Source organism: Megalobrama amblycephala, linkage group LG12 (genome assembly GCF_018812025.1).
Source record: "Megalobrama amblycephala isolate DHTTF-2021 linkage group LG12, ASM1881202v1, whole genome shotgun sequence".
Classification (NCBI taxonomy): Eukaryota; Metazoa; Chordata; class Actinopteri; order Cypriniformes; family Xenocyprididae; genus Megalobrama; species Megalobrama amblycephala.
The window spans coordinates 38,327,027-38,341,918 of record NC_063055.1 but is presented as its reverse complement, the minus strand read 5'-3'; the positions used below and the strand labels follow the sequence as shown (position 1 = coordinate 38,341,918).

Below are 14,892 nucleotides of genomic sequence, written 5' to 3'. Positions count from 1 at the left end.
GTTATTTTGATTTTGTGTGTTTATTTGATTTTTTGTTTTGTAATGTTTTGTGGTTTTGTTTTTCATGATTTGAGTTTTGTTTTGTTTGGTTTGTTTTGTTGTGTTTTGTTTTATGTTTAGTTTAGTTTTGTGTTTTGTTTGTGTTATTTTGATTTTGTGTGTTTATTTTATTTTTTTGTTTTGTGGTTTTGTTTTTCATGATTTGAGTTTTGTTTTGTTTGGTTTGGTTTTTTTGTGTTTTGTTTTATGTTTAGTTTAGTTTTGTGTTTTGTTTGTGTTATTTTGATTTTGTGTGTTTATTAGATTTTTTGTTTTGTGGTTTTGTTTTTCATGATTTGAGTTTTGTTTGGTTTGTTTTGTTGTGTTTTGTTTTATGTTTAGTTTAGTTTTGTGTTTTGTTTGTTATTTTGATTTTGTGTGTTTATTTGATTTTTTGTTTTGTAATGTTTTGTGGTTTTGTTTTTCATGATTTGAGTTTTGTTTTGTTTGTTTTGTTGTGTTTTGTTTTATGTTTAGTTTAGTTTTGTGTTTTGTTTGTGTTATTTTGATTTTGTGTGTTTATTTGATTTTTTTGTTTTGTAATGTTTTGTGGTTTTGTTTTTCATGATTTGAGTTTTGTTTGGTTTGTTTTTTTTGTGTTTTGTTTTATGTTTAGTTTAGTTTTGTGTTTTGTTTGTGTTATTTTGATTTTGTGTGTTTATTTGATTTTTTGTTTTGTGGTTTTGTTTTTCATGATTTGAGTTTTGTTTTGTTTGGTTTGGTTTGTTTTGTTGTGTTTTGTTTTATGTTTAGTTTAGTTTTGTGTTTTGTTTGTTATTTTGATTTTGTGTGTTTATTTGATTTTTTGTTTTGTAATGTTTTGTGGTTTTGTTTTTCATGATTTGAGTTTTGTTTTGGTTTGGTTTTTTGTGTTTTGTTTTATGTTTAGTTTAGTTTTGTGTTTTGTTTGTGTTATTTTGATTTTGTGTGTTTATTTTATTTTTTTGTTTTGTGGTTTTGTTTTTCATGATTTGAGTTTTGTTTTGTTTGTTTTGTTGTGTTTTGTTTTATGTTTAGTTTAGTTTTGTGTTTTGTTTGTGTTATTTTGATTTTGTGTGTTTGATTTTTTTTGTTTTGTGGTTTTGTTTTTCATGATTTGAGTTTTGTTTTGTTTTGTTGTGTTTTGTTTTATGTTTAGTTTAGTTTTGTGTTTTGTTTGTGTTATTTTGATTTTGTGTGTTTATTTATTTTTTGTTTTGTTTTGTAATGTTTTATGGTTTTGTTTTTCATGATTTGTGTTGTTTTGTTTTTTGTTTAGTGTTTTATATTTGTAGTCCGTGTACTTTTGCGTTTTTAAACCACAAATGAAATATGGAAAATGCGGTTTCTTTGTTTTTTATTTTAACACTGATGAATAGAATTAGCAGATACAGGCTATTTTTCTTTATGCAAGATTATTATTTTGTGAAAAATAATATAAATGATATAAAACCTGTTTCTTAATATGTAAAAATGCTCAATTTAATTTACAGTGTTTTGCGTCATACACACAGATGCTAAAGCGTCAATGACTCGCTTCAAGAGCCTGCATATAAATGAATAAAGGCCAAAACGACTTCTAAATTACTGTGACTTTTTCGTCTGGCTCTGTTAGGTGTTTTATATTGTTTTATTTTGAGAAATTGTTTGGGATTAGGAGTCACTTACTTAGTCATGCTATGCTGTTCAAATTGAAAATATACCAACATTTGTTATGATGACAAAATTATACCCTAATATGTGATTTTCATGAAGACAAAATTCAGTGGTTTGACATGAAATATTTCTCATTTCTCATTGAAAGCAATGCGTTACAGCCGCTTCGCTGGACATTAACGCTTTACGTGGCTTAATCCTACTAAAACAACAACCAGGGAAAATCTATTTTCTTGCACATTTTATTGTCAACAACAGCATCTGCTAAGACAACGGCAACGTAAACAACGTGGAAGGACAATATTTTTATGTTAAGCGTTTATAATGTGTAAAACGCTGAACATTGAAAGCGCGTTGTCTTCATATTCGGCCTGACCTGCTTGTCTGCATATCTTTATTGGTCATTTAATTTCAGTGTCTTAATGCATTAAGCGTTTTCTTCATGTTTTATTTTCTCGGAAAATGCTTAATGTGTTGTTAATTGTGTTCATAGTGGGCTGCTTATAAGGTGTAGTGAATTTGCTCCTCCAATATCACCTCCATTAAGCCACATTAAGCATTTTCACATTAAGCACTTAGAATGTCCCGCTTCGCTGGACGCGTTTGCCGCCAGTATAGCGTTCTCTGGACCCCTCGTGAGTGAGAGTGGGGTGGAAATCAAGTCAACTATTATCATGTTTCAGAGACATGGCTCTCGAAAGTATGGGAGAAACAACAATTTTACAAAAGAAAACTTGTAAATTGACATTTCTTAGACTTTAATCTGTCCATTTTTAATTTTGGTTTATAAAGATGCAAAACGTAATAAACAAAAATCTGAAACGAAGTCAATATTTATTTTGTGCACATTAAATTTGTGCAGTTTTTACAAATTCATTCAGTTTTAATTTAAATTTTGGTATTCACCATAGCATTTAAAAATACAACAACCATTCGTTTTTTTGTTTTTCTTGACGTGGTTATAAAACGAAAAAGGAATGGACGCAAAAGTTCACGGACCATTTGTGTTGTATTTTTGTTTGTTTTATTTTTTGTCATTTGTTTTGAGTGTTTTTATGTTTTGTGTTTTGTTTAGTGTTTTGTATTTTGTTGCATTTGTTTTGTAAGGTTTTGTTTGTGTTATTTTGTTTTTGTGTATTGTTTTGTTTAGATTTTTTTTTAAGTTTTGTAACTTGTTTTGTGGTTTTTGTTTTGTGATTTGAGTTTTGTTTTGTATGTTTTTTGTTTCGTTTTGTTTTGTTTAGTGTTGTATTTTGTGTTGCTTTTTGTGTTTTGTTTTGTTTGTTATTTTTAGTTGATTTTTGTTTTGTAATGCGTTTTGTGGTTTTTGTTTTGGGATTTGAGTTTTGTGTGGTTTTTGTTTTTTAGTATAGTTTAGTGTTTTATATTTTGTGTTTTGAGTTTTGTATTTTTTTTTTTGTTTGTTTTTGTTTTTGCGTGTTGTTTAGTTTAGATTTTTGTGTTTTTTGTTTTGTGTTTTGCTTTGTCTGCTTTGTTTCATCTGTTTTGTCTTTTTGTGTTTTGAGTTTTGTTTTGTTTTGTTTTTTGTTTTGTTTTGTTTTGTTTTGTGTACTCTTTGCTTTTAAAGTAACTGCAGTAACTACATTATATTTGTGAAAACAGTTTTTCATTTGTAAATTTTTGTAGTGCTCGTCTCTAGCTCTTATTTATTCACTAATTCAATCTGGTGAAAGGTGTATAAGCAATAAGAATATCTTTCCAGATAAAATGCCTTCAATGTTGTCTTCCCACACAGAGCAAACGCAACAGTCAAGGTTTCTAAACCAGGCGTTTGCTTGTTTGAGCCCAGGCCCCTAGTCAATATTTAATGTTTGGGTGTAGCTTATATTATTGAGACATGTTTGGAGATGACCAGCCATTTAGAAACAAAAGGCAGACTCCCGAGCGTCCGCAGCAAGATAATTAAATGCATTTAGCTTATGTGTTTCAGCAGTAGCCTTAGGGTCAAACCTAGCCATGCCTCGACAGCTGCAGCAGAAACTTGAACCTCCTCCGACTTCATACTCGACTACACCCGCCCCTCCTCACCTCTACATGACAAAGTCCAGCACAGCCCCTCTTCTCCTCCCTCACCCCCTTCCTGACTCTCCTGTTGCATTTGAATGTGAAAAGCCTCTTATGTGTGGCTCGGGGAGGGGGCGTCATTAGCGTTAGCAGAGGGCTAATGTTATCATACAGATTGGGCTGATCTTCTCCTGGTTTTGGGTACACAAGTAATCCTGGAAGCAGCCATTAACAATATTAATGTAGATTGTTAAATAAAAACAAACCTCAGCTCAAGTTACTTCAACAGGTTGTGGCTATGTGCGTTTTAACAAACAACTTTTTGATTTGATTTGTCTCAGAAATCATCCCTACAAACCCAAAGTACAGACTATAGGTTACTTTCTCGAAAATAACTAATAATATTACCCAGAATACATTGTTTTTACAGTATATTACTGTTTCAATGGAAAACGATATTTTACTGTGTAAATTTGTTTCATTTTTTAACAGTCATTTTTTTAGAGTGATATGGTTCAGTAATACCAGAATATTTATGATGATCGTATCAAGCTCTTTGTCATTGAAGTACAACAAAATAATTTTGTCTTCCACTGGTTGTTGTATGATATTTAAGAAGAGAAAGAAATATTTTAAATAATTAGTAAAGATGAGAGCGAAAAATATCTAAAAACATATAAAGAATATGCAATAATAAAAAGTGTATGTCTTAAAAGTATGTGTATGTGCAAAGATAAAAATATACAAAAGTCAAAATAATAAGAAATAATGGTTTTAGTGTGTGTATGTATGTATGTATGTATGTATGTATGTATGTATATATATATATATATATATATATATATATATATATATATATATATATATATATATATATATATATATATATATATATAATATAATATAATATAATATAATATAATATAATATAATTTTTTTGTTTGTTTTTTTTTATTAAAAAAATAGCAAAAATAATAATTCTTATTATTTATTTTATATTTAGCATCATAAATATCGTGATATTACCATCATGATAGTGTCCAAAATATTTATTTTATTTTATTTTATTTTATTTTATTTTATTTTATTTTATTTTATTTTATTTTTATGGCACTTTATTTTATTTTATTTTTATGGCACTTTATTTTATTTTATTTTTATGGCACTTTATTTTATTTATTTATTTATTTATTTATTTATTTTGTTATTATTATTTTTATTGTTATAAAATGAAACAAAGCAGAACCTAAATTCCATAGTATTTTTTTAACAAACCAATAATTATTTAATTTGGAATATTGCTGGTAAATGCATAAAAAAAAACAGTGCTTGTTTTAGTTCTTAAGTGTTTAAATGTACAAATATGGAGCTTTGTGCACATTACTTGTTTAACTGAATCTGGCTTGGATATGTGTCTGTATATTATTAAATATTTAAAAAAAACTGCATGTAGTTTGATCCAGCAGGGCTTCCAGTTAGCTGCTGGACAAACTCAACAGCTCAGCACGCTTTGACAACAAAACAGCTCAATTTAATCGGTCCTTGTGTTCAGGTTTGCAGCCTTTGACCGTCCGTGCACTTCTGCTGACTTTGAGAGAAGCCAACAAGAGAAAGGTAGAGTGAGTAAGAGAGGCTGACGGAGGGAGGGAGGAGGGAGGGAGGGAGGAGGGGGCTTGCATTGTTCAGCAGGAGGGTAAAATAGGGCTATCAGTTCCACTCAGATAACCCCCGCATTGCCATTGGCCCTCCGGCCACACCGTGACCCCTGGGGCCTGAACTCGGCGGTCATGTGACCGGGCTGAAACTGACCAGCAGGGCTGAGGCTGAGAGGCGGATCAGTGAGAGTCAGAACAGAGGACAGGAGGGAGCAGAGAGAGAGAAGAAGAAGAGAGTCATGAGGCCTACGCTGTTCCTGAGAAGGATACGTGTATGAATGGATGACAGGGAGACCAGGAGAGACATGAGATGGATTCGTGGGAAGGTAGGAAAAACACAGAGCTGAGCAGAGAGCATGTTTCAGGCTGTAAAAGACTGATTTCAGATCAGGTTAATTGTGTATCCAGTGTGCAAGCGGTAGCATGAGCAAGTCTAATACTCTAAATGTGACTGAAAGGTGAAGAGTAAACCGGATATATTCTTTTAGAGCCGCCGGAGGAATACCAAATCCCGTTCATCAATATTTCATTCAGCTATTCACTGTATTTTTAACTCATTTTTAACTTGAACATCAGCTGCTTCCAGTTTTTTTTTTTTTTTTAGTCTATTGTGCTGCTTGATATTGCAAATTTGTTATCTTAATATTTTAATTTATCATCATAATCATAAACACACTGGTTTGTAGTGCAAAATCGTTTTAAATCTAGTTATTTGTCTTGCACATTCACAGAAATAAGGCTCACATAGTGTTTTCATCCAGTTTTTAACCAGAAACGAGGGATTTATTTGTAATGCTGTAAAAGCAGAGTCCATGTGCGAATTGTGGATTGTTGTTTTGCTCTGCGACTACAGCGGATCTGATCGCAGATCGTTTGTGGATTGTGTGTTTTCATGTGTGTTTGCGTAATGAAAGATGCCGTTTTATTTTCTGTAGCTCAAACAAACACCATCACGGGTTCGATTCCCAGGAAAATGCATGAACTGATTCAAATGAAATGCATATTATCCAAATCAATGCAGTGCAAGTCGCCTTCGATAAAAGCCTCTGGCACATATGTAAGTTCAGCGGAGCATCGTGTTTTCTCTCTCTCTCTCTCTCGCTGAGGGTGCGTGTGTGTTTAGGAGGTTTATGGTGATAGTGTGGTATGCGGGCTGCGGCCCATCTGGAAAAGGTTTTCTGTGCTGAGCAGGCAGCTGTCTTCATGCGATGAGAGCGGGGGTCAGCGAGGCTCAAACCCCCGATTCACTCACACACACACACACAACCCCCGCATGGGTTTATCACTGTAGCCCAAACTTCACCCCTCAGTGCTCGAGATGTTATCAGCTTGCCCACATAATTGTATCTCAGTTTGCTCTGTAATGAGGATAGAGCTTTCTGGTGCAATAGCTCTCACTGTGATGTGCTACACCGCATTAAAGGTCAGAGTATTGCGTCTTAAAGCGGTCGTTGGGCGGCCTTGGACCTTGACACCAAACGCAACTCCTTAACAAAACTACCGTTTTAAAATCAATACAGGAGGTAATCACAAAATGGTGGAGGTGCTCCATCTTTCAGTTCCTCCTGCTCTTTAACACAGGAGTGTGAAGAACACGTTAAACGCAGACTGTATGAACGTGATATTAGCTTTCTGTCTGCCCCGTGTTAGTTTTAGGTCGAATTTGATCCCGGCAATTAGCTTCCTCAAAAGCTGGTGTGAAAATGCGCTGGCATAATGACGGGAGGTGCAAACGGGCTCGTTTCAGGTGCTTTCGTTTGGTGAGTCGATGCCTTTCTGGAAAGGTTTTGATTCAGTGATATTTCCAATAGTTCCTGAGGCAAGTTTGGGAAAAAAATCAATCGTTACTAAACACCTTGCATTTTTTATATAGTTTGCTTTCAGGATAATTGGAGCAGCTTAAAGAAAACCACACATTTTTCCTAGTCTGAATGCAAACATTTATAATTTGAGATTCTGCCGTGTTTTATGAAGCGATGCATTATAGAAAATATAATAATATAATATAATTAACAAATAATAATAATAAACAAATAATATAATATAATTTTTAAATGTCTATTTAATTTATGTATTATACTTAATTGAAATATATATATATATATATATATATATATATATAGTCAAACCACAAATTTTTGATATATTTTTACTAGTGGGTTCAGGACACTATAGTTCATTTCTGTAAGTGAGGATAGCAAAATACAGTAAACTGTGACATATTATACCCAAAAATTCTTCATACAGTGGACTAGCAGTAAAATTGACAAATACAAATACAAATTTGGGACCAAAAATTGATTTGATTAAGTGTTATCTGACATAATTAAGATTATTTTTTCTGACACAGTTTAACTCTGAGATCTTGTCATATTTTATTACCATTTTTTAAACTATAGTGAATAAACTTAATTAACGAATAAAATGTTCAAGGTGTCTGAATACATTTTGGTTATATATATATATATATAAACCAAATTTACATTAAAAATACCAATAAAAAAAAAAAAAAAAAAAATATATATATATATATATATATATATATATATATATATATATATAATGTGTATATATAATAATTATATATATTTTTTAAAATTAGTATATGTGTTCTATTTTATATATATATATATATATATATATATATATATATATATATATATATATATAATAGAACACAAATACCAATTTTAAAATATATATATAATTATTATACACATATATATAGGCCTTTTTTTATTTTATATTTTTTTTATTGGTATTTGTGTTAAATTATATATAATATAAATAAATTAAACATTAAAAAAATATGTATTATATTATATTTTTAAATGTCTATTTAATTTATTTATTATATTTAATCAAACACAAATACCAATTTTATTCAATAAAAAAAAAATTTATTGGTATTTGTTTTCAAATAGATATAATAAATAAATTAAATAGACATGTATTATTATATTATATTATATTATATTATATTATATTATATTATATTATATTATATTATATTATATTATATTATATTATATTATATTATATTATATTATATTATATTATATTATATTATATTATATTATATTATATTATATTATATTATATTATATTATATTTGGTGGCATTACGTCAGCCGTTAGCCACAGGTCAGCCATTAAAAGCCTGTACTGGTTGAGCACTAGTGATCCATCACTGTTGATGCGTTCTGAACAAGCGATTAAGATAGGAAGAGGTTTGCGGAGGCACCTGGGCAGCACTGTGAGAGCGCTGTGGCTTTGTGATTGAATTTGAATGTAACTCGATTGGAAAATGCCACAGTATTGTGCTGGAGGGTGAATATGTTCAAGGGTGGTATGTGAAAACACTATTGTGTGTGTGTGTGTGTGTGTGTAGGGGGGCTGAAAGGACACTGTACATGACTCCTCCTCCTCCTCCTAATCCTATTCTCCTGCCGCCCATCTCCCTGTTATTGTTTCCCGACAGAAGGAGGTGATATCTCTCTTTCTCTGTGTGTCTCAGCGTCTTCACTCATCCCTCTGTCTCCTCTTCCTCTTTGCTTTCTCTCGTCTCCGCTGCTCCCTTGTTTCTTGCACTTTTCCCTGAGCTCCATCCGTCACTCCTCACGCAGGAAGTCACCTCTGTGGTGGAGGGGTGTTTGTGTGCTCGGGGGAGGGGCGCTGAAGCCACGTGATGATCAATAGCAGCAGAGGACATCAGGGAGTCCAGGTTCAGCCGCTCTGAGCTAAATTTAGTCTCAACTAAAACCTGTTTCCACTCGACAACAAATGAGCCTCATCAACATCAATGCATCCTGCTAGTGAATTTCACAAATGATCACAAAGAATCACACATTTTGAAGTAGAAAAATTAAGGTAACACTTTGCAATAATGTACATTAGATAGCTAACAATGAAAAGCACTTTATTTTACAGTGCCCTTGTTTCACATTAAATGCGTAAATTATGCATAATTACATGCAACCAACCTTAAACCAAACCCTGTAGTAAGTACATGTAGTTAATTATTATTGCTCAGTACTTACATGTATAATTACACTGTAACAGACACCTTAAAATAAAGTGTAACCAAAAAGCATTTATTAATATCAGTTTGTGTTAATTTCTACTTTTAATAATACACTATTAAAATCAACTTTAAACTTAGACTTTAAAAGGTTTTAAGTCTTAATGCACACTAGCACAAATGAAAAAGTTAAGTCATAAAGTCATGGCATTAAATGTTGCATGCACTGCGGAGAAAAAAAAAAAAAGAATATCTTCCTCAGTATTTTTGTCCTGTTTACCAATACAAACATCTTTAAATCTAAATACATTTACTTGAGATGCAAATGTAAAATGAAGTCTTGAAAAACTGAACAAAATGAAGTTTATGCTTAAAACAAGAACAAATATCTGTCAATGAGTTATGAATTAAGTTGATTTTCTGAGCCCACATTTTAATCATAAACTCACTTCATTTTGATCAATTTCACAGAAAACAAGACTTCATTTTGTATGTTGTTTTGTATCTCCAATAAATGTGTCTTGATTTGAGAATCTTTAGACATTTGCACTGGAAAACAAGAGAAAAATACCGAGGAAGAGCATCACATTTGTGCAGTGTGATCAGAAGATACAGTAAAAGTTATTTCTATATTCTAGTGGTTGAGAACAGAGCGATTAAAGCTACTTTTCTTTGTAAAATGAATGAAAAAGTAACAAATATCAAACTCTGAAGTGCTGCCAACACAACTCATTGTGTTTCTCTCTAGACATTTACATTGAGAGAATATATTGACCTTTTGTTCCCTTCAAATTATTCCTTAAATATTTTTATTTGGTCTTGAAAAGGTGTTTAAATTTACCTAAAAAAAAAAAACCCTGCAGAAACCCTGTTAATGTTAGTAAATGCATTATGATGAAGTGTTACCAAAACAAAAATAGTATGTAATAGTAAAATAGTATAGTACTTTAAGAGACTTGAAGTTGATTCCCACATAAATCCTGATAAACGAAGGTGTTATTTGTCATCACTGATGTTAGTGTTCGTCGCTCTTCATCGGTTTATCGCTACATCAATCCATATTCTCAAATGAGAGCCGTACCGTAGCTGAAAACCTTCCACTTTTACCTCATTATAAACCAGAATCATGTGTAATTGGATGAGCCACATATGAATCCACGACCTCATGCTGTAGACCTGTTCATCTAAATCCACTTGAGATGAAATCCCAATTCATTTGTGAAGCCATAAACCCAGATTCAGTGAGCTAAGAAAAACATCTGCCCTTTCCATGAGGATCAATGGTCTTGTGTAATGTTTGCAAATATTTCAGGTTTTGATGTGCTTTATCTGCTGATGGCCTTTATTGATTTGGTTAAGCTAACTATGGATGCATACTGAGAGGCCAAACAATGCCCAAGATGTTGAAACGCAGAGATGTGGATGAACGCGTCAATACTCTGATGTAACTTCACTCCACTGCGACGCCGTAATGCCGTTTGGCTGCGAGGATCCCGTTTTCATTCTTTCAGATAATTGGCTTGATGCACGATCTGCTGTTATAATATAACGCAGGGGTATTATTTATTTTTGAATGGCAGTGTAAAATGAATGCATCTTTAGTAGTTCCAAAAGGTTGAAACTAGGCGTTTGGCTCAAACTTAAACCAGGTTTAAGTCCACCTGACTGAATGGACCGTTGCCAGAAACACATTAGCATGAAGCACAAAGCCTGTCTCCGAGCTGCAGGACTCATTGGGTCTGTGTAAGCAGAATGGTTTGCGTTACATTAGGACTGAGCTCAGTGTAATTACCGCATGCTAATTCCTGCCTCTTGTAATGGTTATGAGATTACTACAGTGTGCGGGTCAGCGGGGGAGGACGCCGAGACACTTTTCTCTCGTGCTTTGCATTTGAGAAAAGCCCAGATGATTGTGGAAGTGTGGAGCGGGAGGATTAACATAACACTGTCCTGCCGTGGAGTATCAGTCGGGATACAAAACATACTCCCATTAACCGGCATGTCGGATCACGGTTTGCTGCAGGTTAACTAAAACTAAAACCGTCGGTAACACTTTACTTAAAGCCTTTATTTATAATGTATTTTGAACACACTTTTGATTAGGATCCACTATTAACTACAACTTTTGCCTCAATAAACTCCTAATTTACTGCTTATTAATAGTTAGTAAGGTAGTTGTTAAGTTTAGGTATTGTGTGGGATTAAAGGATGTAGATTATGATCATGCAGAATAAGGCATTAATATGTGCTTTATAAGTACTAATAAACAACCAATATCCTAGTAATATGCATGATAATAAACAACTAGTTAATAGTGAGAATTGGATTCTAAACTAAAGTGTTTTTAATAATGCATTAATTGTGTCTTCTAATTATGGATCTTATCATGACCTCATGAATAATTGTAACCATAGTTATTATAATACTTATCTATGATTGAACGCACCTTTAGAGAGTAAAATGCATTAAAACACACGACAAAACCAGATGTAACAAGAAATTTGCAAATATTATAATGCATTTTAACTTTTGTCACAGTAATTTATGAAAAGATATAATGCATTATAATGTACATTATGAATACCTATAATGCATTACAAATAAAATAAAAATAAAACATTTATTTCATCTAGTTGCCAAAGCAACATTTCTCAGTTTCTTTTAGTTTAACTTAATGTATAAAATTTATATAAATATATACATATATTGACATATTTAAGAACAAATAAAAGAATAACCAATAAAAAAATGACAAAAACAACCAACAACAACAAAAAAAAATACTAAAAGTTTAACTAAAATTAAAATGGAAACAGAAAATGTAAAAATAAAAAGTTACTATTACTAAATTATTTTAAGGTGTCTGTGTTACAGTGTAATTATACATTTAAGTACTGATTCATATTAATTTACTATATATACTTACTATAGGGTTAGTGTTAGGATTGGGGGGTTGGTTTAAGGTCAGTTGCATGTAATTAAGCAAAATTTATAGTTCTTTTTATAGTAAATAGTTGTAACGTGTAATGAGGATGCATTAAAATAAAGAAATATTTAACAAAAATAAAAACTATAATAGTATCTCAGTGATAACACTGGTTCACTAAAATGTAGATCTTGATTGATTTTTGAAATCATTTGATTTATGTAAGGCCAGTTTTGACAGGATTAAGCATCTGTAAAAAGTGAAAGATGTGCATATAGATAGCAGAGGATCTCTGGAAAGGAGGAAGAGTGCTAGAAGAGCGGAAAAGTACAGGAAAGCTGAACCTCCCCCGAATACCCGCTCAGCTGGGATTGATTGTAATGGAAAGGAAAGACAAAGCCCTGAGAGAGAAGAGAGCTCTGTCTTTCTCTCTGTCCCCATCCTCCGCTCTCTCTCTCTCTCTCTCTCTCTCTCTCAATCCTGCCATCATCTGTTCTGTCCTCCCATCCTCCGCTGCTCACACACACACACACACACACACACACACACCTGCCGGCCGCACACATGGCCACTGCCCTCACTGAGATGCTTTACATACACAATTAACATTTAACAGAGTAATCAGAGTTACTAGACTAAAATAACAGAACATTCATATGGTGAAGATGGTGAAAAAGTAAAGATGGTTAATAAGGTCTAGTGTAACTTTCAGAATTTTTTGCAAGGGTTTCCTCATATTTGTTGCATACTGTTAACATGTGTTATGTCACATACTGTTCAAAGTTTTGAGTTGATACAAGGCTGCATTTATTTGACAAAAATACAGTAAAAATTGTGAAATAATATTACATTCTAAAATAACTGTTTTCTATGTGAATATATAGTAAAATGTAATTTATTTCTGTGATCAAAGCTGAATTTTCAGCATCATTACTCCAGTCTTCAGTGTCACATGATCTTTCAGAAATCATTCTGATATGATGACACATTTTTGTTTTCAGGATTTAGTAAATTCAAAAGAACAGCATTTATTTGAAACCGAAATCTTTTGTAACATAATAAATCACTTTACTGTTGCTTTTGATCAATTGAATGCATCCTTGCTGAATAAAAATATTAACTAAAAAAAATATTACTTTTGAGTGGCAGTGTATGTTCGGACAAATTTTCACAACATCATCATTTTGATCTATAATATCAGTCAAAAGTTTGGGCACACTCGATTTTAAACGCATCTCGTGATGTTAAAAATGTTTTGATCGACACATTTCTGCTTAAATGCTTGAAATTAGTTTTGTAGACAAAAATAACTTGTTTCCACATATCAATTTCTGAGTATGTCAGCTTTCCGTGTGAGATTTTTCTCTTAGTTTTATACTGTACTTTTGTTGTTCAGCTGTACTGAGATCAGTGTCACTGTTTAATGTCCTGCTTGTGGAGAGGTTTGGACTGAAGCAGGCTGACCTCAGGGTAACAGTGCAGCATTGATGGGTCCAGCGGGGGTTTCAGCGGTGTGTGTGTGTGTGTGTGAGGGTGTGTGTGTGTGTGTGTGTGTGTGAGGGTGGGGCAGGAGGAAACATTCAAATCAGTGGTTAAACCTGACTTCTGCCAAACACATTCAGCACACCTCCCAGCCACTCAGGATGGATGAGGGAAAGAATCTCACTTAACCTGTTGAGAACATGCTTGAACTGTTTTCCATGGAAAGTGGCTAAAGCCTGCTCAAAAAGTTGTTAACTCTTTACCCGCCATTGACAGAATTTTCTGGCTTTCAGTGGTTTTGCTGTTATACAGTAGGGGGCGCTATTACACATCTGCTGAAAGAGTACAGAATCTCTGGATCAAAACACAGGCAAAAACGAGCAGAAACAAGCAATAAATGCATTGCTTATGCACGTTGTACTCTGGGGAAAAAAGCTGTTTTCTCAGCATTTAGTTCTTTTCAAGTGTTGATAAAAAAAAAAAAAAAAAAGAATGCATGAAGCTAGAATGAAACTACTTTTTAAAGCAGCAGCTCTTTCTTTCTTTTGATATATTGCCCAAAGTATTCTGAGGGCCATTATATTTTTGTGAAAATGATCAAACTTAAAAAAAAAAAAAAAAAAAAAAACGCTGGTGGGGAAAGAGTTAAATATCACTAGATGGCGTAATGCACCAACTGTCGGCAGTTCACCTTTGTTTTCTCTCCTAATTCGTGCTCACATATTGTATCTTAATATAGTATATAGCTGAATGTTCAATAAAGCAGTTCTTGTTTACATATTTTCTGTCAGAACACTAGTATATTGACGACTAAGTTAACATGTTCGCCAGTAGTCCAAAAAGTAGCTAGATATATATATATATATATATATATATATATATATATATATATATATATATATATATATATATATATATATATATATATATATATATATATATATATATATATACTACCGCTCAAAAGTTTGGGATTGGTAAGATTTTTAATGTTTTTAAAAGAAGTTTCGTCTGCTCACCAAGGCTTAATTTATTTAATTAAAAATACAGTAAAAACAGTAATATTGTGAAAAATTATTACAATTTAAAATAACTGTTTTCTATGTGAAT

General features: G+C 32.3%; 1 protein-coding gene across 2 annotated transcripts in view; it reads left to right on the top strand.

Annotated features, from left to right (window-relative positions):
• The window catches only part of nr6a1a (nuclear receptor subfamily 6, group A, member 1a), a 152,767-nt gene that overhangs the window by 111,473 nt on the left and 26,402 nt on the right, over nucleotides 1-14,892 (top strand). The window contains exon 1 of one of the 2 annotated variants that reach the window (XM_048211058.1): nucleotides 5,525-5,680. The exons of the other annotated variant lie outside the window; for it this stretch is intronic. Within the exon in view, the coding sequence (XP_048067015.1) occupies nucleotides 5,665-5,680 (16 nt within the window). The 5' untranslated portion in view covers nucleotides 5,525-5,664. Of the gene's footprint in view, nucleotides 1-5,524; nucleotides 5,681-14,892 lie in introns of those variants that run through there. 2 annotated transcript variants of the gene reach the window in all.